We start from the raw sequence: 21,851 nt of genomic DNA on the forward strand, positions 1-21,851 counted from the left end.
ATTTGATAACATATATTCTAACTTAATTCTCTTAACATAATCATACTTAACATAAAAGTGCTCCCCCCAACCATGGGATTAATTCATATTTCCAAAATCTCATTGCTTCCTCTGGAGGTGTTTTCCCTCTCCCCTTTGATAATACAAATTCTAGAAACTGTTTCCCTATTCCCTCAAAATCATTCATTTTTATCATTCCTCTTCTAACTTTTATATTACATGTTAATTTATCATTAATAGCAATATCCCATATTTCTTTATATCAATCTTCTATATGATAATCCCCTTGAACCTTCCAGTTCCTAGATATCATTAATCTTGCTGCTAACAAATTCGCTATCAATTCTTTTGTCTCTTTATTACAATTCAATTCTCCATATAATGATAACAATGCCACTATAGGTGTCTCTTCGATCTCCATTCCTAAAATTTCTTTTATCTCATTAAACAGCATTTTCCATAATTTTTGTACAAATTCGCATTCCCACCACATATGTAAATACGTTCCTTTCTTTTGACAACTTCTCCAGCAGCTTGCTGAATAAATCTTATTTATTTTATTTAATCTTACCGGGGTTAGGCACCACCTCCATACAATCTTATAATAATTTTCTTTTATCCTCACAGACATATTTCTCAACACTCATTGTTTCCATATCCCTATCTCTGTTGCCCTATTTGTTCCTTCAAGTCAGTTTCCTATACCATCTTGCCTACACTTTCCGTCTCCCCCTTTTCCACTAGTATTCTATATATTTCACTCGTTAACCCTTTTATTAATTAATTTTCTCTTTTCTCTTTTTCTTTTTTTAAGATCAGCTCCTCAAATTTCATAATAGCTCTACACTCTCCATTATCCTTTAACCATTTCTTCGTCCGTTCTAATTGAAGATAATTTAACCACGTTAAATTTCCCTCTTTTAGTCTCTCCTTTATTTCTTCTCTAGTTTTCATCTTTTCTAGCCAATCTTTTAACTTCATTACCTTTCTCTCTATTAAACTTTTCCCCAACTTGTCTTTTAAATTTCCTGGAAAGTTCCTCATCATTATCACTGATGATACTGGGGAAATACTTAAAGGTAAGTCCTTTTTATATAATCGCCATATTTCCCAGTGATTTTTTAAAAGGGGGTTCTCTATTTCTTCCCCCCATTTCTTTGCATAATCTCTGAAAAATATATTTTCTAATTTCCATTCTATATCCTCTCCCTTTCTATCCTCCAACCAACTTAAATCTCCTAATCCTATCATACTTTCTACTACATGTCTCAACCTATTAGCTACGTGATATAATTTTAAGTTTGGGAGCCCTAGCCCTCCTCTTTTTTTGCATTACATACCAACTTTTTAAATTTAATCTCGCGTTTCTATCACCATTACAAAAATTATTTACTATACTTTGCCAACTTTTTAATTCTTTTTCTGATATTTTTATTGGCATCATTCTAAATAAAAAAAAAATACTTTTGGTAAAATCCTCATTTTTATTAGGGCTATTCTTCCAAACCAAGATAAATTTAGCCTTTTATATTTTTCTAGTTTACTCATAACTTCTTTTTTCAAACTATTTAAATTTTCCTTTTCTAAATCTAAATTCCTAGTAAGCTTAATTCCCAAATATTTTATTATTTCTTTAACTTTCGTATTCTTCTCTTTACTCTCCCAATCTCTCTCCTCCTTTTTGCTATAATTAAACATCATCTCTGACTTTGTCCAATTTATTCTTAATCCCGTCACTTCCTCAAACTCCCTCAGATGTTGTTTTATTCTATCCATTTTCTCTAATAGATTTTTAATTGTCAATACCATATCATCTGCAAACATATTTATTTTTATTTCCTCTTTCCATCCTACTCCCTCGATAGCGTCGTCCTCTCTTATCACGTTCGCCAATAGTTCTATAACCAGTACAAATAAGACCTGTGAAAGCGGGCAACCTTGTCTTGTTCCTCGGGAAAGTTGTATTTTTTCTGTAACTCCATCATTTACAACTACTGAAGCTGAATTTTGTGAATATAATTGTTCTAGTAAACCTTTAAATACCTTTTAAGCATTTGAAGAGTGCTCTCATGTCTCCCCTCAATCTTCTCCTCTCCAGGCTAAATATGCCCAGTTCTTTCAGTCTCTCTTCATAGGGCTTTTGTTTCCAGACCCCTGATCATCCTGGTTGCCCTCCTCTGAACACACTCCAGCTTGTCTGCGTCCTCCTTGAATTGTGGAGCCCAGAACTGGACGCAATACTCTAGATGAGGCCTAACCGGGGCCGAATAGAGAGGAACTAGTTAACCTCACATGATTTGGAAGCTATACTTCTATTAATGCAGCCCAAAATAGCACTGGCCTTTCTTGCAGCTATATTGCACTGTTGGCTCATATTCAGCTTGTGATCTACAATAATTCCAAGATCCTTCTTGTTTGTAGTATTGCTGAGCCCCATCTTGTAACTGTGCATTTGGTTTCTATTTCTTAAATGTGGAACTTGGCATTTATCCCTATTACATTTCATTCTGTTTTCAGCCCAGCACTCCAGCCTATCAAGATCACTTTGAAGTTTGTTTCTGTCTTCCAGAAACCAGAAATAAGCTATCCCACCCAATTTTGGGTCATCTGCAAATTTGCTAAGCGTTCCCTGCACCTCCTCATCCAAATCATTAATAAAAATGTTGAAGAGCACTGGGCCCAGGACTGAGCCCTGCAGTACCCCACTCATTTACCTCCCCACAGTTTGAGGTTCCGTTGATAAGCACTCCTTGAGTCCGATTCTGTAGCCAACTGAATCCACCTAATAGTTGTTCCATCTAGCCCACTTTTGAGGATGGAAGGGCATTCTCCCACTCCAGTCCTTGTCTAACAAGGTTTATGTTATGTAAACCAGGCTGGCACGCTCATCTGTTTTCCCATTCCCGAAGCTGGCATTCAGCAGTGTTACCTTCAATCCTTGGGGACTATCATCAAGTCCACTTAGGCTCTTCAAATCGAGAGATAGCGGAGAAGCAACCAATGCCGTTGCACTCCTGTTACAATAGCTGCTCTTTGCTTCCCTCAGTCTTTCTACCCCTTTAGCCTCACATCTCTGTCAGTTGATAAAGATGTCTGAGCAAGGAGGGGAGTTTTTCTCCTCCTTTTGTTGGGGTGGGGGTGATAGTTCTAGTAAATTTTAATTAGGCAATCCTATCCAAAATTGGAGATTTCAAAGATCGTTGCTACTGTAATGTGATCTAACACTGAACAAAACATTCATGCTTTTCACTTAAATGCAACTGTTGCTTTCCACCTTTGATAATTTTAGCAAAATATGTGCCTGCTTTGGAGATCTCCAGATCTCTTAATCAGGCAAGATGTTACCAAAAGCAGCTGTGTGTGAGCGGTAGTGGTGGTTGAGGGATGTCAGAAAAGCCAACAATTACTCCCTGGAATTGTATGCAAATTTAGTCATACCAAAAAAAATAATAAAAAGAAATCACCATTTATAGATCTCTAATCTCTCTTCAGCCTGTACCCTGTAGCATTTTTCTGTGTATGTGCTCTGTTCTTTGTATGATGAGCTAAGAAAAATAAGTGATTTGTTACCGGCCATAAGTTGTGCTGGACTTTTTTACTTTTCTGAAGCGGGAGGGAAGCTGAATCCTTCAAGGTGTGGATGATGGGGTAAGAGACACTTGACAACCCACAAGATACAGATGGAACAGATGAAAACTTGTTCATCCCCAGGGGACGGTGTCACAACAGCTCTCACGAGGTTCACCAATGTACAGGCAAGCAATTGCCTTCTCCCTCGCTGTCAAGATTTGTTGTGTGCGCGCGCGTGTGTCTGTGTGTTATGCTTTGATTACCTCACTGCAGAAAACCTTTCTTATTCTGTGAAGTGTGTGCTGTTGGGTTTCTGCAAAAGCACATTTTCCCTATGCCAAACGAATGTGAAGTGCTGTCACAGCCAAAAATTGCATGTGCAAATATTAAGTACAGGATAGCTTCACAGTCAAGTTTTCCTTTACATGTTCCATATCTGTGGTGTGTTCTTGGAAATTTTGTCTTTCCTTCAAAAGTAAAGATAAGACTGAAACCATCAAAATTAGAGGTAAAGTGTCCAATAACAGTACTTGCATGTTTTAGCAATTACTCATAATTTAGTAAATTACTGCTGCTGTGACAATTAGGTTTATATCCTCCTTTGCATACATAATTAACATGTAAGTCACATGTGGAATTAAATATAGCCCATCTATGCCAAGGTAATTTTTAAAAGGGTGACCAGCCATCCAGAAAATACTAAGAACCCTCCAGTGAGTGTTCTGTCATTTTATTTATACTGTGAACCACTAGACGAGTATTAGAACGGTGAGCTATTCCATAAGGCCCAGGGCCCACTTTTCAAAAATAAGCTTGTTTCCAAGGGACTTTTAAGCCTTTCGGTGTGTCCATAGTAACTATGAATCACTCAGGTCCAAATAAACCACCATATAAAAACATCTTTAGCATTTTGGGGGCAGTGGGCTACACTCTGCCCACCCCTGCAGTTTGGGTTTGTTTATGTCACAGGAAACCAGCCCAGTCACACTAGAGGCCTTCAAGAGGCAGCTGGACAACCATCTGTCAGGGATGCTTTAGGGTGGATTCCTGCATTGAGCACGGGGTTGGACTCGATGGCCTTGTAGGCCCCTTCCAACTCTGCTATTCTATGATTCTATGATGATGTTTTTATGTTCTGTACAGCTAAAACATTGGAAAAGAACTTGGTATTGCAAAGTGGTATTTAAGTGCTTCTCTGGAGTCCTGCTTGGAATGTAAAGAATTGTCTGTGAAATGGTTTTAGCGACAGTTCCTCAAATCCTTTTTTTCACTTACCTTATATTTGCTTTGCCAGTGTTGGTGTTGCTCCTATTAGGCAATACTTCCACTTTTTCAAAGAAACCTGCTTGCTTTTTTTATAGCTTCCTTGGACTTTAGTTGTTAACCATTTTGTTGAACAGGGTTGAACCTTTCTTCATCTACAGTATTTGAGTTTATTACAGTGGTTATAAACCGACTTCAGCCATGTATTGGAGGAAAAGGCTACAAGTCATGATGGCTCTATGTAGCTCCAGGATCAGATGCAGGAATGCCTCTGCCTAGCGATGGTTGGGTAACAGTTGGAGAGTGTTGTTGCCATCTTGGCCTGCTTGTGGTTGGTCACTGTGGGAACAGGATGCTGGATTAGAGGGGCACCCTGGGTGCCTCCAGATTTTTGGATAACAACTTCCATAATCCCTAACTATGGGCCACGCTGGTTGGGGCTTATGGACTCAAAAAGTCTGGAAGGCACCAGATGACAGGCCTTTGGTCTGATCCAGCACAGTTCTTCTTTTCATCTTATGTTGATGCATCTGACTACCTTTCAACTTGTTTCACTCATCCTTGTTTTTTGAAAGTTTCATCTGTTGGAAATGTCAGATTTTCTATGTAGCTACTCACTTCTAACACTATGGTCACTGTGAATAGCTTAATATATCTCCTGGCAGGTACTGGTTAGGATTAAGTTGCCTCCTCTCCAGTCACAGCCCCACGCCGCCTCTCTGCAAAGTGCCTTGTTTCTGCGTGATTTGACCGTTTTTGAGATGTCATTGCCTGTTGCTCTCGGTTGAGTATTTGCAGCCCCGTGTACAGATGACTGCTTTGGTTGCATAGCTGCACATCGCTACGCTGCTCTTAGGGCAGGGACTGGGGGTCAGCTGAACCAATAAGGACGACCAGAGAGAAATAAAGCAGCACATTTATTGACTCCAAATGCAACGTCTAACCTTTATTTAGACAGTGTGCTCAGCTGCAAGAGCTGAGAATTTATTCTTATCATTCAATGTGAATGACATTAAATGTTGAGTCCAGTGCAGGAAGCACAGCACTTGCTTCTCTCTTCAGCCACAGGGTTTTAGGTTTGTTGGTTCCATTTTTGGTTATACAACATTTCCCTCTGCGTGGGGACACATTGAATGAAATATTATATAGCCCATACTATATATTTACAAATGATGGTCATTCACCATTAAAAAGCACAATAACTAAGGCTCAATGTATGCGCTTGGCTGAATTCACTTTTCTCCCGGTTCGAATGGACAGACTGAGTTACAGGAGTTGCCCCAAGGAATCACCCTGCCAAAGTTGGCTGCTCCCTCTCCCCCCACCCCCCTGAGCCTGGCACTTGTTGCCTTGAGCAATTGCTGGACCACTGTACATAAGGCATGTTTGGAGGGGATGGGCAGGATTTCTGCTGTCTTCCACTCAAGTAGATAGTGGTTGTAACGATGAAAGGGTAGGGTTAGATCCCAAAAGCAGGCTGGCGACTCACCAGGGCAGAACTTGAGGCAAAATGGGTATTAGACTGACATACTCTGTATCCATCTCACCCATAATCTCCATGCCCTACTAAAAATGAGGAATGAGAGGGCACCATGAAAAGTCCCAGTACACAAGAATAGCCCATGCAACAGACTATGGAACCCCGTCACCTCAACTGACCGTTAAGACCGCTGTGATTAGTGACAAGTGATCCTGCCTCTTCATAGCATGTGAGGCACCAGGCTTCATAGCACCAGGCTTCCCTCACCATCTTTTATCTGCTACAAATGGGAATGCCTAGCTTTCCCTCTCACATGAGAATGTCTGCAACTTCCAGCTCTCTCATCACCTGTGATCCCTCCCTCCTTCCATGCCCCCTGCTATGGAGTTACTGAAACAACTAAGGCTGCAATCAGGGAAATGCAATTTGCCATCAGTTACTAACAACTCTGGAGACTTCACCCTAAGAACCACATAAGGGAGCAGTCACAATATTAAGACATTCACTTCCGAGCTTCCTGAGCATTTTGGACATTAATAGGGAATGTCCTAGTAGCCTATACATTTGCATGCTTTTGTTCTTGATGGGAGTCTACTCTGGGCTTTCTTGCATGGGAAATTAAAGCCCACAAGCATTCCTATGTCAGATCCTAGAATTTTGGGATGAAAGCCAATGACTGCACAATACTTTGTGTAACGTTATTCTCTGGGTATTTCTCAAATGTAACAAATGGTTAATACTCCAAGGTGCATGGTCCACGCTCAGGCCAGCACATTCCCTGTGCTGCCTCCTGGTCCGCTTTGAGAAGAGGTGGCAGCGGCGTGTGTTTTTCCCAATAGTCCCCACGTGGATGTGTTTGGCAGCATCCTCAGCTTCAGCTCCAGCTTGAATTCTGCAGTTCCTCTCGGAGCCACGTAGGAAGCGGCTGGCCAACCTTGTTCAGCAACTTAGACAGTTCAATGTTGTGCTCACGGTAGAAGTCTGCCAGGAACATGCGGGACTGCAACCGTTCCAAAAGGAGAGAGGATGTGAACGAAGGGCTGCTGCCATCTCTTCCCCCCCTCCCCACCCTTTCCCAGTTACAATACTGAGATTCATCACCTGCTCTGTGAAAAGGGAATCCCCCATTTGGCTACTCACTGAGGAATCCATGTCTGCATATCTCCTTCCTTTACTTTTCCCCAGGCACTTGGTCTTCCCTCCTTCCAGCACATGGCACCAAAATCCCTTTGCTTCATCAAACCTGAAAAAAGGCGCCTGTTTTATGGACCTGTTTTATGGACTGTTAAGACTGCTGTGTTTAGTGACAAGTGACCCTGCCTTTTCCTAGCATGTGGGCTTTGACCGGGCATGATTTGGAGGCTTAGCCCAATAAGCTTTGGCTGTTGGGCAGTATAGAATCTAATACATAAACAAATAACTTCCCAGAACAATTCTGTCACTCTGTCCGTGCATACAAGTGATCAGTTTGGGCAATGATGTTGCCGCTTTTCCAGGAATATATATATATTCCTGGAAAAGATGCCTTAAGCTGGGTCAACAAAGTACTATTAACTTCCTACAGTTCAGTCCGGCCATTTGAATTTTTGTATCTTGTCGCAGCAATGCCTTATGGGCACTTTTATTTCAAAATTCATATAAAGTTCTCAAAAGTATCTCACCGGTCTAGGGCCGTCTTAATGCTGGCTCCCTTCAAATCATGGTTAACAACTTTGGCGCTACTGTTGGGAATGTGTGCTCCCACCCACCCCCACCATTGGAACAATGTTTCCCTTCTCCATCTTCTCCATCTTCTCATTAATCCTAATTTTATTACATGTGCACTAATGCAAACACAGAGTTGTGGCATCTTAAATAGTTCATCATGGATCTGATGAAGCAGGCTCTCGTCCACAAAAGCTTGTGCTTCTGTGAGTCTTTAAGGTGCCACTAGTCTCTTGGCTGTTTTTACTTCGACAGACTAACATGTCCACCCCTCTAGAAATTAACGTGACCCAAATTCCCTGGAAACTAGATTGGATCCAGATTAGGCACATGTAAGCAAGCTTCTCCACCCCTTCCTCTCCAGCCCTCTGAAGGTCAGGGGATCTTGCTAAATGGTGGGAGCTCTGTAGTGCATGGGGAGGGGAAATCACCCAAAATTGGGCAGCAGCACCTTCTGGAAGGCAGATCCTAAATCCAATCCAATGTAAACCCACTTTAATCCATGTCTGAAACATAATTTATTTGCAAGGGAATGCTGATTGGTGCATATGTAAAGCATGGTTATGGTGGGAAAGGCAGCCCCAGGAGATTGATGGAATCCAATGGATTCCTGAATGCTCCTGGTGATTTTCCAGCGGAGAGAGCTGGTGATCCAGCCGAGGCCCTAGCTTCACTGTGGAACAGTAAGATGTGGAGGGCCATCGACTTGATCGCACCTGAGTGCCCTCTCCAGTCCTGTAGAGCCCGCTCTGCTCCTTGGTATACTAAGGAGTTGCGGTCAATGAAACAGGCTGGACGTCGGCTAGAGCACAACTGGCGCAAGACTTGAAGCGAAGATGGCCGAGCACGCTGTAGAGCGCATAATCATGCCTATTGCGTGGCAGTTCGGGCAGCAAAGAAGGCTTATTTTGCTGCCTACATTGCGTCCTCGAGTAGCCGTCCAGTGGAGCTCTTCCGGGTGGTCCGGGGGCTGCTAACATCCTCCTCAGTAAATAGGGCCCTGGCCCCATTGAGGACCCGCTGTGACCTTTTTGCATCGCACTTTGAGGACAAAATCACTTCTCTCCACAGCAAGCTTGACGTTGTTAGTGCAGCTCCAATTGAGGAGCCCGATGCCACCATCTGCCCAATTTTGTGGGATCAGGATCAGTTCCAGTTATTGCGGCCTGATGATGTGGACAAGTTGCTTGCAGCAATGCAGCCAACCACTTGCCCTCTCGGTCCCTGTCCCTCCTGGCTTAGAAAAGCAAGCTGAGGGGGTTTGATTGGGTGGGTCCAGGAAGTGATAAATGCTTCCCTCTGGGAAGGGGTGATCCCTGCTGTCCTTAAGGAGGCAGTGGTGTGACCACTCCTGAAGAAGCCCACCCTGGACCCGATGGTATTAGACAACTACCACCCAGTCGCAAACACCCCTTTTTTAGGGAAGGTACTTGAGAGGGTTGTGGCGGAGCAACTGCAGGCACTCTTGGAGGATACTGATTCTCTAGACCCATTCCAGTTGGGGTCCGATCTGGTTATGGGATTGAATCAGCCTTGGTCGCCCTGATGGATGACCTTCATCGAGAGAGGGACAGGGGGAATGCAACCCTGTTAATCCTGCTCAATCTCTCATTGGCTTTTGATACCATTGACCATGGTATCCTCCTGGATTGACTCCGTGGGATGGGCATTGGAGGCACTGTGTTACAGTGGTTTTGGTCCTACCTACAGGGTCGTTTTCAGAGAGTAGCATTGGGTGACAGTCCTCGGCCTCTTGGCAATTGAGCTATGGAGTGCCTCAAGGCACCATCTTGTCCCCGATGTTATTTAACATCTCTATGAAGCCGTTGGGAGCGGTCATTAGGGGATTTGGAGCTAAATGCCATCAATACGCTGATGACACGCAGCTCTATCTCCCTGTGAAAACTGAATCTGGTGAGGCTGTACAAGTCCTGGACCAGTGCCTAGACTCAGTAATGGGCTGGATGAGGGCCAATAAACTGAGACTGAATCCTGGCAAGACGGAAGCCCTGTGGGGGAGTGGTTCCCGAGTCCGGGAGACAGGCTCATTGCCTGTCTAAGAGTACCCCTAAGAGGGGTACTCTTAGACCCATTTCTGTTGCTGGAGGCTCAAGTAGCTGCCACAGCTTGGAGTGCCTTTTACTATCTTCAGTTGGTTCGCCAACTACGGCCTCTCCTGGACAGGGATAGCTTGGCCACGGTGGTACAGGCATTGGTAACCTCAAGATTAGATTACTGCAACGCGCTCTATGTGGGGCTGCTCCAGAAGCTGGAGCTAGTGCAGAGTGCAGCAGCTCGGCTGTTGTCTGGAGCTGCCCCTTTCCAGCATGTAACTCCTCTGCTGAGGGAACTGCACTGGCTGCCTGTTCGCTACCGGGCCAGGTTTATTTATTTATTTATTTATTTATTTAAGTATTTTTATGCCACCATTCAGCCAAAAAAGGCTCTCATGGCGGCTTACAAAAGTATTTCTTGACAGTCCCTGCCCACAGGCTTACAATCTAAAACACATGACACAAAAGGAAAGGGGATTGGGAGGGAGGAGGAGGAGGGGGAAAAGGAAAGCAAATTCAGGCACTACAATCTTAGTTGGAAAGTTCAGCAGTTACAGGGGACAGCAGGAGGGAGGGGGCTCCCAGCTGGAGCTGGACCCAGGCACGGTGGAGAGGTGCCTGGCTGCTGCTTCCTCCCTCACTGGTGGCCTCTGCAGTGACAGGTAGCAGGAGGGAGGGGGCTCTCAGCTGGAGCTGGACCCAGGCACGGTGGAGAAGTGCCTGGCTGCTGCTTCCTCCCTCACTGGTGGCCTCTGCAGTGACAGTTGGTAGCAGGAGGGAGGGGGCTCTCAGCTGGAGCTGGACCCAGGCACGGTGGAGAAGTGCCTGGCTGCTGCTTCCTCCCTCACTGGTGGCCTCTGCAGTGACAGTTGGTAGCAGGAGGGAGGGGGCTCTCAGCTGGAGCTGGACCCAGGCACGGTGGAGAGGTGCCTGGCTGCTGCTTCCTCCCTCACTGGTGGCCTCTGCAGAGACAGTTGGTAGCAGGAGGGAGGGGGCTCTCAGCTGGAGCTGGACCCAGGCACGGTGGAGAAATGCCTGGCTGCTGCTTCCTCCCTCACTGGTGGCCTCTGCAGTGACAGTTGGTAGCAGGAGGGAGGGGGCTCTCAGCTGGAGCTGGACCCAGGCACGGTGGAGAAGTGCCTGGCTGCTGCTTCCTCCCTCACTGGTGGCCTCTGCAGTGACAGTTGGTAGCAGGAGGGAGGGGGCTCTCAGCTGGAGCTGGACCCAGGCACGGTGGAGAGGTGCCTGGCTGCTGCTTCCTCCCTCACTGGTGGCCTCTCCAGAGACAGTTGGTAGCAGGAGGAAGGGGGCTCTCAGCTGGAGCTGGACCCAGGCACGGTGGAGAGGTGCCTGGCTGCTGCTTCCTCCCTCACTGGTGGCCTCTGCAGAGACAGTTGGTAGCAGGAGGGAGGGGGCTCTCAGCTGGAGCTGGACCCAGGCACGGTGGAGAGGTGCCTGGCTGCTGCTTCCTCCCTCACTGGTGGCCTCTGCAGTGACAGTTGGTAGCAGGAGGGAGGGGGCTCTCAGCTGGAGCTGGACCCAGGCACGGTGGAGAAATGCCTGGCTGCTGCTTCCTCCCTCACTGGTGGCCTCTGCAGGTTTAAGGTTCTTGTACTTGTGTACAAAGCCCTAAACAACTTGGGACCAGGATACCAGAGAGAGTGCCTTCTCCACTACCAACCTGCCTGGTCACTGAGGTCATCCAAGGGCATGCTCCTAGTGGTTCCACATAGATCCATCCTCCGATTGGAGTCCACCAGGGGAAGAGCCTTCAGCGTGGTGGCTCCCCTCCTGTGGAATCCCCTGCCTCTGGAGGTCAGGCAGGCTCCAATATTGTACTCCTTTTGGCACCTCCTGAAAACATCTTTATTCCAGGAAGCCTTTCCTTAATATGTAGCTTTGAGTCTCTGCGTTTACTTCTTTTAAAATTTGTTTTAAGTGTTTTATTCTTCTTTTTTTTCATTTTATCTTGTACACTGCTCCAAAATTTTTCAATGGGGAGCGGTATATAAATATTCTAAATAAATAAATAATGTCACTCCAGGGGCAGGAAAGGAAGAAACAGCTGGCTCTCCTTAGGAAAACCATGACTTGTTGGGAGCTCGTGTCACATCTACACCAGGCAATTCTGTTTTAAAGAGCGGTTCCGATCTCACCATTACTGGGTTACTGGGCACCAATGCAAGCTTGAAATGAACACACAGGGGTGCAAGATAACTAGGTAGTCCCACTTCCTCCTCTCCCACCTTCAATTGTGGAGAATCCACAGTACTCAAGAATGAAAAGAGGAGGACTGAGCAGCCAGAACCACTGACATGGAACAATACACTTGCTTATGGGTAGTGCATCAGCAAACACAACTGTAATGCAATGGCATCACTTGCCTGTCTGGAAGGCAACCCAGAGAAGATACGAAGTGGCTGGGCCAGCAGGGGGGCTGTCGGGACTATACATCTCACCTTAGCCATAGAGGCCATGTGTCACCTTCAGCACAAAGTTACTGCCTTGCAGCCCCAGTTCCTCATCTGTGAAATGGGAACAATTGTGGCCTACTTCACCTGGCTAGCAAGAAGACTGAATGAGTCAAGTATTGCATATGATTCAGATTTATACTGTCTATGAAAATCCCCAATAATATTGATCTTTGAACTGGCATGAGCATCTAGGTCAAACTGTCGTTTTGAGTTTCGCCCCTTTAGAGAAGTTCTGGTATGTAACAGATCTCCAGTCCACCTGAGCTGCTTGGACAAGACGGGCTGTGCGCCAGAGCACGAGGGTTGCCAGGGGCGCCACCCGGCCCACAGACCTCTGTGTTTCAAGCTCTAGGGTCTAGGGGCAGGCATTTGATGAGAGAACTGAAGTTCATTGGTTAAAATATTTTGTGCCACACACTGGCACAAATAATGTAAAACCCTGAAAACAAAATACCACAACACAAACACACAACGTCAACAATGGATAAAATAAATCTACATCCCAGTATCCTATTTACAGTAAAAGCAAATGAAAGCAGTACTAGCAGTCTGGATCATAACGCACTACACCAGTAAGTATATCTAATAATTAATACTGTGTAAACCACTAGTAGGTATTTATTTAAAATTTTCTGAGTAAGAATATGGCCATTCAATGCGTGGCCTCTCGGAAGCAACCAACAATGCAACTCCAACAAACCATGGTTTGTTAGAGTGAGAACGCGTGACACACTGCTGCCCGCCATTCCCTCTTCCCTTCGTGTACCTGGCTTTGGTGGAGACGTCATGGTTTGGTCAACCTTTTCCCATGATATCTGAAACAGTCAATGGCTGTTTCGCCAACTGGAAGTTCTCTGAAGCCGGTCAAAGAGGGGAGGTGGGAGCGGCTGCGCTTGTTCCCATTCCAACAAACTATGATTTCTTGGACCAGGAACATTATGTCTGGACCAGGACATAAATCAAGGCTGTGCTGCAAAGAGGGAAAGCAGCTTCACGCTTGTTCAAACAAATGCAGGCATGCAGACAACCCTTACTTGAGCGCTTGGGTGTAGTTGAATAGTGGTGTAACCCCCAGGAACCTCTGGATGTTCTCCATGATGGAGGTGGGACTGTGTCGGAGTTCCTGTCCGTCCACAATCAAAAACTGAAAGGAAAGGAAAAGGGACGCTTTCAGAGGAAATTGTTGGAGTGAGCTGTGCTACACCTCCTCAGATGGAAGGCGACTGAGATTCAGTGCTGTATTTTCGAATGTTGTACATCACACGGATCACTTGTTGAATGGGAAAACAACATGATATAGATCAGGGGTTGGCAGCGTAGCTACCCACAGGGACACCTGCACCGGCTGAGACCCCCTAACATCCCTGCCAAGACCCCTTTGCACACATACCCTCCGCTCACTATTGCTGCTGCTCCTTTCCATGGCATCAATCATGCGGTGGCCGCTGCCTCCCTTCCTCTGAGGGAAGCTTTTGACTCAGCAGAGAAGCAGCAGGCCCCCACCCCGGCCCACCCCAGCTCACAGAGGGGATGTGGCAGTGGGAAAGCAGCTGCTGGTGAGGTGTGGCGACCTGCGAACTGTATGGAGTGATAGGGGAGGCCTTGGGGGGCGGGGCGGAGGAAGGAGTGGAAAGAAGTCAGGTGGGGAGAGAAAAAAGCCAATTTAGAAGCCAGGAGGGAGAAAAGGCTGGGAAGGCTGTGGAACAGAGACAAAAGGGAAGAAAGGCTGGAAGCCAGGGGGACGTGTGAGGGGGGAGCCAAACAACATCCAGGACCGGGGGTGGGGGGGAGAGAGAGAGAGAGAAGCTTGCATCTGGGGGGGAGACATGACAATCCAAAGAGAAAGAGGACAGAAAATGTAAAATGTAATAAATAAATAAATAAATAGAAAAGCAGTGAGAAAGAAAAAAGCAGCCAGAGAGTGAGGGATGCCGCCCACACAAAGCTCTCGCAGACGCACATCTACATACAAGCACCCTCAGAGCAATCTGTGGGCGTGTCCAAGACACTTTCTCAAAAAGTCAATTGTCCCCATGAGTTATATACCCTGATATAAATCAAAGACGGACACACAACAAATTCTTTGTTTTGCAAATGTCCACAATGACATTTTCTCCTCCTGGTGGGAGTGGTAGAACTGACTTGAATGTCTTTATCACAGATTTCCTGCGACCATGATAATTAATTCACAGTTTTCCCGGTCACCAAGTGATAAATAAAGAAAAGCCAAAGACTCAAGGAGTTATTCTAGTTTCCTTCCACTGAATTCAAATGCCCAAAGAACCATCAAGTAAGGTTGGAAAGTCTACAAGTTTTTAATAACTGGATTAGCTTAATCATTATTATCGTGTAATCTCCATTTGTGAGACCAACTCAACTGCAACCGCCTGGTTTACTTGCTCTGCAGGTGACAGTTAATAACGTACACATGAGGTATGAATACACACACACACACACACACACACACACACACACATCTCACTCACCCACATAAACAACAGTAAACTCAATTCAAGGCACCCCTTGACCACTTGCAGAAGATAACAATTGCACCTCCACCCCCTGCTTCCCCTTCAATTGCAAACAAGGCTGCTGTACCTGCCCAGCGGGGAAATACATCAACCATCTCTCCAGATGTGTAGAATACAATCCAGGGTTCAGGCAGCGGCTCTGCAGGTTGTGCAGTTCCTGAGGGGCTTGGGGCCCAGCAGAAATGATCTGGTAGAAGGTATAGTTGAGCGCCACAGGGTCATTGTGAGCACGCTGGTGCTGCAAGTGCATCCCAAGGGGGGGGGGGGATAGAGGGAGAATAGTGTATTAGGAGCACATGACTCTTCCCAACTCACAAGGCAGCAAAATGATAGCACAGGCATGACTATATGCCCTCCATTCCGCCCGTTTACACTGGTCATGGTGCCAGCCATTGTAAAAAGAGTTACCTGATACCAGGAGTACGCTCGGTCAGCTGGGTTGATCAGGATGGCAATGATTTTGGCCCGTGGAAGAAGAGCTGCGGTTCGCTTCGGTACCACTTCAGTGTCAAAATAATTGGCACTTTTCTCAAACATAAAGTCTGTGCTGGCATTAGAGGGGATGGGGAAAAATTCCATGTACCTGTCAAGGAAAGAAAATCCATGGAGCATGAGAAAGCAGGTGTAATAATGATGCTTCAGCTGCAATCTAGCAGAGGCTAGTAGCTCCTGGTATTCTGCTCTGCCCCAGGGAACTTAACTGCGGTGATAGATTCAAGGACGATTGGGAGATGCCAAAGGCCAACAGAGATTCTGGCTGACACCACTCATACCCTCAACTCCAGTCTCAGTGCAGCAGCAGGGCCTGGCCTGGCTGCACAGGCATCTGGCTCTATTATGACACAGCCAAATGGGAGGATGATCCCCTTTGGTCTCCTTCATGCAGACTCAACTGGGTTTGATTCATGGGGAGGCATGGCTTCCTTCGCTGCACATAGGAAGCTGAAACGCATGGCTATTATTTATTTATTTTAGTCTAATGCATTTCTTAGCCACTTTCCAAGACTACAGTCTTCCCGAGGTAGCTTTCAAGATGAAATAATATTATAGATCAATTTAATTATGCTGCCATACAAAAGCTGCTGTTTACCAATGTGAATGAACCATTTTAAGTAAAAAGCTCTTCCTTTCAATTTCTTAAAAAGACTAACTGCACAGCAGACTGAACTGTAACGCTAGTGCAGGCTGGCATAGATGACACTAGGCAGAATCTGACACGAAGCAGAATCAGGCTAATGGCAGCCAGGTCGACTGGATCTTTCCACCAAAGGAGCAGGGTTTTGCAGGCCACTGAAAACTTTATGGTGAAGTTCAGAATGCCTAACCAGATAGAATCGGTAGCCTGATTAAAGCTGCCCATGGGGCTGGGCGGAACAGACCGTCCGTCAGGGAGCAGAGGGATCCCCTGTGCTTACCAGTCAATTCCTTTGTGATAGTTGGGTCCATTGAAGAACTGGATCTCTTCATAGGTGGATGGGCTTGGGAAGTTACTGGTAACAGCCGGGTGCAGGGACAGGAAGAAATGCACAGCTGTGGTGCCTGCAATCGAGAAGTGAGATCAAAAGAGTCCATCAAGGCGGACACCGGGGTTGCTCTGAGCAAATATGGCCAGGATGCTCTCAGCAACATTCCTTGACACACAGAACTGTTCGCCCTGGGTCTGGGCCAAAGTCCTCTCCTTTCCATTATGGGCTGGGGACCAAAGAATACTATTACATCAGCCACTCTGACAATTCTCACTGGAGTAGTTAGGATGATATATGCTTTGCTAGGAAAAGGCGTCTTGCAGAATCAAATCACAATGCAAATGATAAAGGTGAAAAGATTTGAAACACAGCTGCCACTCAGATACATAGGTCAGTGAGATCGGTTAAAATCGGAACATAATCAAGCCTTTAGGGGGGCACTACTATACCTTTCCTACACATATTAATTTGCAAGCATACTAATTTCTGTTACACATTTTATCTCAGTTTGGCAGGTCTAGAAACGATTATTAATTACATGGAATGGACCTCCTGGGGAAATCCAAAGTAACATACATCTGATTTTGGTAATTCACAACTAGGAATTGCCTCCCATCACCAACTGCCCCTTCCCACAAGGATTATGTTAAGGTCCCTCCAAGGTTAATGGGACGCTATGCTAACAAACCGAGAACAAAAGCCCTAAATGGAGATCCACATTTCACTATATAAACAAATGTGTGATAAATATCATTGGTGGTTAATGGACAATGTTACCTGTTTTTTGAGGACCAACGATGAGAAACTTGGGAAGCCGGTCACATGTCTTCTCTTTGGACCAGATGTCCTTATGCCGCTTGTCATCACAAGGGTTCTATATCAAATAATAAATCAAGCATCAGATTATGTGGGGTGGGGGAATACATTGCATCTCATAGGCATCAGATGGGGTTGCAGAAGTTCCCCGACCCTCTCTGAGTCTGCAGCACATGAAAAAACACTCTTTTTCAGTGCACCAGTGCTGGCATTTGTTCTGGAGCATCTTGGAGCCCAAAGCTACTTAACTACAGCCTCTTCCTTTTTTAAAAAAAAACCACAAAAACAAACGCTGATTTTTATCAGTAAGAATGGTAAATGTATCAAAACCAGATTATTATTTTTTACATTTTTTATACAATTAAAAACTCACAATGCATATAAACTCATCAGGTTTATCAAACAACTGGACCCATATTTGGAGGGTGGCCGTGTTCTCTGAGACTATTGTTCCAGAAGCTCAGAGCAGGAGCAGCCAAGCTGCCACAGGGTGTCACAACGGCAGAGGGTGAAGGCCTCCACGGACAGCCTCAGATGACCCGCATTCAGGGAACTTGTGCTTGGTGCCAGGCGTGGAAGCAACGCCCCTTGAGCCACCAGCCAACATGCATTGCTATTTATTGGCATCCCTGGGAACGTAGGAGGGTGACCGGAACTTCCATCAAGCTTTTGTTGCTTATTTTCCCGTTCATCCTTCCCCTCCACCCCCGCTATCAGAAATCTTATAATTTTAGGGGTCACCTAGTCCAACCCCTTGCTCAGGGCTTACAACTGCAGCATCCCTGAACAGCTGGCAGCCCAGCCTCTGCTTAAACACCCCATCAAATGCTACTTGTTTTTGTTCGGCTGTGTGTGAGTGCCCGGGGTGGGGGTGGGAGAAGGAGGCTTGTTCTATTTGTCTACCTTTTTTTACTATGTGTCTGGCTGACTGGTTGTCCCAGTATACATGCATAAGGGGGAGGGGAACGATACAGAGCTGGAACAAGGACTGGTCAGGTCAGAACGCGGAAACCGCCCCGTTTCCAGTCCTCCTAGTCATGTGGCTCCAGGGTGTCCTCCGAGCTTGCTAAAGCTGCTTTGTAATGATGCAGATAAGGAGACTGCTACCTTCTAGAGCCCAGCCTGACTTGGGTTAGAGAGTCCTGGCTGGATGAGGCAGGTGAATTTTCCCCTCATGCTTGCTCCAGCTGGGTTGTTTTTAGCACAGCATCACCTTACATCCAGTGTGACGAATCAGATCCTGTGCAAGAAAGCCCAGCTTCTTCCAGCCGGCAGATTTCTAGATCCTTGAACAACCATCAGTTCATGGCTTTGTGTACCCTCCACCAATGCCATGGGACTCAGCAGGAGGAAAGCAGATTCCTGTCTTCTGTACCAGCTCATTAAGGTTCACTCTGCTTTGTTCACTCTGTTTCTTACATGACGCCTAGAGGAAGGTCTTCAGCTGGAGGCTGGCCAATGGGAAATGCCTTAGATGTCATGGGGGAGAACCCAGACCTTGCCTTCTCACCTGCCACAGAGGGTTCTTCTCCTGTGGAAATATTTCAAAATACTTTTTGGCCAACTGGATGGGAGGCAGCGTCTGAAGGTGGAGGTTGGTCCAGCACTGCACAAATTTGACGAGGCTTTCAAAAGTGTAGAGCCCCAGCCGGTCATTCCCATAATTAGACAAGTGGGTCATGAAGATACTGATCTAAACAAGGAAGGAAAGGGGGGGGCAGTTGTTAGTACCAGCAGACTAATGCCACGCGGGGGTTTCTCTCTGCTTTCCACTCAGTTCAGCAGAGGTTGTTTATGCTGCACTGGCCAACCTGCCTCTCGCACGCTATCACAGCACTCTGTCTCGGGTGAAAAATGAGAAGCGTCCATTACTCCAATCCACAGCAATCAAAGCCAACACTGACCAGGATCTTTGGATAGATTCCCTGAATACTCATCTGTCATTTCAGTTCTCTAGTTTATTATTTGTTACATTTATATCCTGCATTTCCACAAAAAAATATCCAAACACAGTAAAATCTACAATAAAATAATACTGCATTCTATCTATGTGGATTAAAGCATTTCAAAGAAGTTACTAACGTGAAAGAGAAGCTCCAGCCAGCTGGGCAGGAACATCAAATGGCAGCACATTGACATGGGCTCTTGCTTTCCTCTGGAATCCTGCATAGGTCTTCCATATGCAACGCAAGATAATTTTACAGGGACAATGGATGGTTCAGTGAACTCCCACAAAGGGGAAATCAGTTGGCTGCTAAATTCAAAGAAGCCTGTCAAGAGGACATGGCTTTGATCCTGTTTTGCCATAAAGATACGGACTCAGCTGTGGTGGATGCTGGTTGCCAAGAAGTCCTTGGGTGGGTACCCCAAAAGAAGCCCATGCTGAGGGAAAACCCCTGGCTGCATCAGCCTTTGTGCTTGGCTTAATTAAATGTAAGGCTTGTGTTCCTAAGATGCAGTTAGTTAGCACTTATGGGCTACCAGCACTCCCTCTTAGGCCCCAAGATGGCTTCAACTATGCATTTCGTAAGGTGCCCATGGTCAGGCACTGCTTCTGTGGCCCCTAAGCGGAGCCACCCGCCTAGCAAAAAAGAGAGCGTGCCTCCACACCTATCTATGTCAATTGATACGTCTATAATGTCAGTGGGCTCAGGTGGTGGGCAATCCATCAGAGGGAGAAACGAAAAACAACGTCCCACGTTACCCCACCCAAAGTAACATTTGACAAGTGAGGAAACTACATAGAAAAAAGGGTGGAAAGCAATCGGTTGTTGTGTTCCGATTGATTCCAGAGCCACATGTGTTGGCTGACAGGGCCCCTCTCTACTCCTAAATGGGTGATCATTTTAAAAATGGCATTCGTCAGCTCAAGCTCATATCCATCGGAATGAGCACTTTTCCTGGTCTCTGACAGGTGTGACACTTTTAATACAGAGCTTTGGGAACGAGCAGCAGCAGCAGTTGGAAGACACCAGCAAGAATGTGCTGCACTGTCTACTGCCAGTTACTTCCTGTTGGAAGAGGCTCCCTTCCCAGCTTTGACCTCTCAGGATTGTGATGTAGAAGTTAGGGATGTGCTCCGCTCCGATTAGGAGCGTAGAAGCAGTAGCGGATTGGCCTGCTCCGCCTTACCCAGAGGCGGAGTAGGAGCGGACCGCGGACCCCCTAGAAGCAAGGCGAAGAGAAGCGACCATTTTTCGGAGCTCCGAGTTCAGTCGGAGCGCTCCGGTCGCCATCTTGAAAACATTTCGCCATAGGATTGCATTGCGGCAAATAATCGCGCATAACTACGTTGTTTTTGAAGCTATCGTTCTGGAAATTCTTGTGCACAGAGAGTCGTGGATGGGGGTCATTTTGAGACCACTCTCACCTCTCTGCGTGCTGTGGTTCACGTGCAATATTATTTTAAAAATCGGGGCAACCGCGGGGCTCAAACTGCGTTTCGGCTTTTCGCCCATAGGATTGCATTGAGGGAAAGAATCGGGGATAACTGGGGGGGGGGTTTAAGCTATCGTTCTGAAAATTCTTGTGCACAGAGAGTCGTGGATGGGGGTCATTTTGAGACCACTCTCAACTTTCTGCATCGTACGGGTCGCGGGCTAGAAGTTTTTTAAAAATAGGGTCAACCGCGGGGCTCCGTTTCGGCTTTTCGCCCATAGGATTGCATTGAGGGAAAGAATCGGGGATAACTGGGGGGGGGTTTAAGCTATCGTTCTGAAAATTCTTGTGCACAGAGAGTCGTGGATGGGGGTCATTTTGAGACCACTCTCAACTTTCTGCATCGTACGGGTCGCGGGCTAGAAGTTTTTTAAAAATCGGCGGGAAAAATACCTTTTTCAAAGGGCTGAGGGGCAGAGTCAGCTCCCGGTCATGATGATCCCAAAGTTGGAGGAGGGCATAGGCAAAACAGGTAACTTGGGATTCTGGGAAACTTCTCTTTCTTCATCTGAACGGGCTTTTCCCCGTGTTTTTTAACACAGTAGCCCCACCAAATGCACAAACACAACCTGAAATCATATACTAAGCCAAGAATAAGAGATAGAAAACACAGCACTGCTCCCCACCCTAACCTTGGTGAACAACTGAATCGATGTGGTGCAAGGGGATGAGCTCCCCTAGGGCATCTCATCGTGGACGTGCCCCCACTCTCTCCTGCACTGGAAGGCCATAGAGCCTTCCAAAGAGAGTAAAACGGTGGAGCAATGCCTATCATGAGTTGAAGTGAATGGTCACTTTTCAGTGGTGGAGCAATGCCTGTTATGAGTTGAAGTGAGCGTTTTACTTCTTCTCAGAGCTGTTGGTGGCTGTCTTGAACTGGCAGCTACTTCCCCCTCCCCCGGGCACGTCCCCCTATTGCTGGTAAAAGACAGATATAGCCTTTTTTTTTTAATTCTTCTTGCTGTTTATTGAGCAACACTGCTGCTTTTAATTCCACCCCTCCTTTGTTTATTGATTGATTTATTCCATTTTCTATGCATTACTGGCTTATCCTT

General features: G+C 46.1%; 1 protein-coding gene across 2 annotated transcripts in view; it reads right to left on the bottom strand.

Annotated features, from left to right (window-relative positions):
* Positions 1–5,733: 5,733 nt before the first annotated feature.
* NDST2 (N-deacetylase and N-sulfotransferase 2) overlaps positions 5,734–21,851 on the bottom strand; it is a 147,277-nt gene continuing 131,159 nt past the window's right edge. For both annotated transcript variants that reach the window (XM_063128845.1, XM_063128846.1), the window contains exons 7-14: positions 18,869–19,051; positions 17,320–17,416; positions 16,492–16,615; positions 15,485–15,659; positions 15,144–15,314; positions 13,580–13,689; positions 7,454–7,556; positions 5,734–7,313 (exon numbers count right to left, since the gene is read on the bottom strand). In XM_063128845.1, coding sequence (XP_062984915.1) covers positions 7,188–7,313; positions 7,454–7,556; positions 13,580–13,689; positions 15,144–15,314; positions 15,485–15,659; positions 16,492–16,615; positions 17,320–17,416; positions 18,869–19,051 — 1,089 coding nt within the window. In that variant the 3' untranslated portion in view covers positions 5,734–7,187. The remainder of the gene's footprint in view (positions 7,314–7,453; positions 7,557–13,579; positions 13,690–15,143; positions 15,315–15,484; positions 15,660–16,491; positions 16,616–17,319; positions 17,417–18,868; positions 19,052–21,851) is intronic.

The sequence above is a fragment of the Elgaria multicarinata genome, chromosome 6 (genome assembly GCF_023053635.1).
Source record: "Elgaria multicarinata webbii isolate HBS135686 ecotype San Diego chromosome 6, rElgMul1.1.pri, whole genome shotgun sequence".
NCBI classification, from domain to species: Eukaryota; Metazoa; Chordata; class Lepidosauria; order Squamata; family Anguidae; genus Elgaria; species Elgaria multicarinata.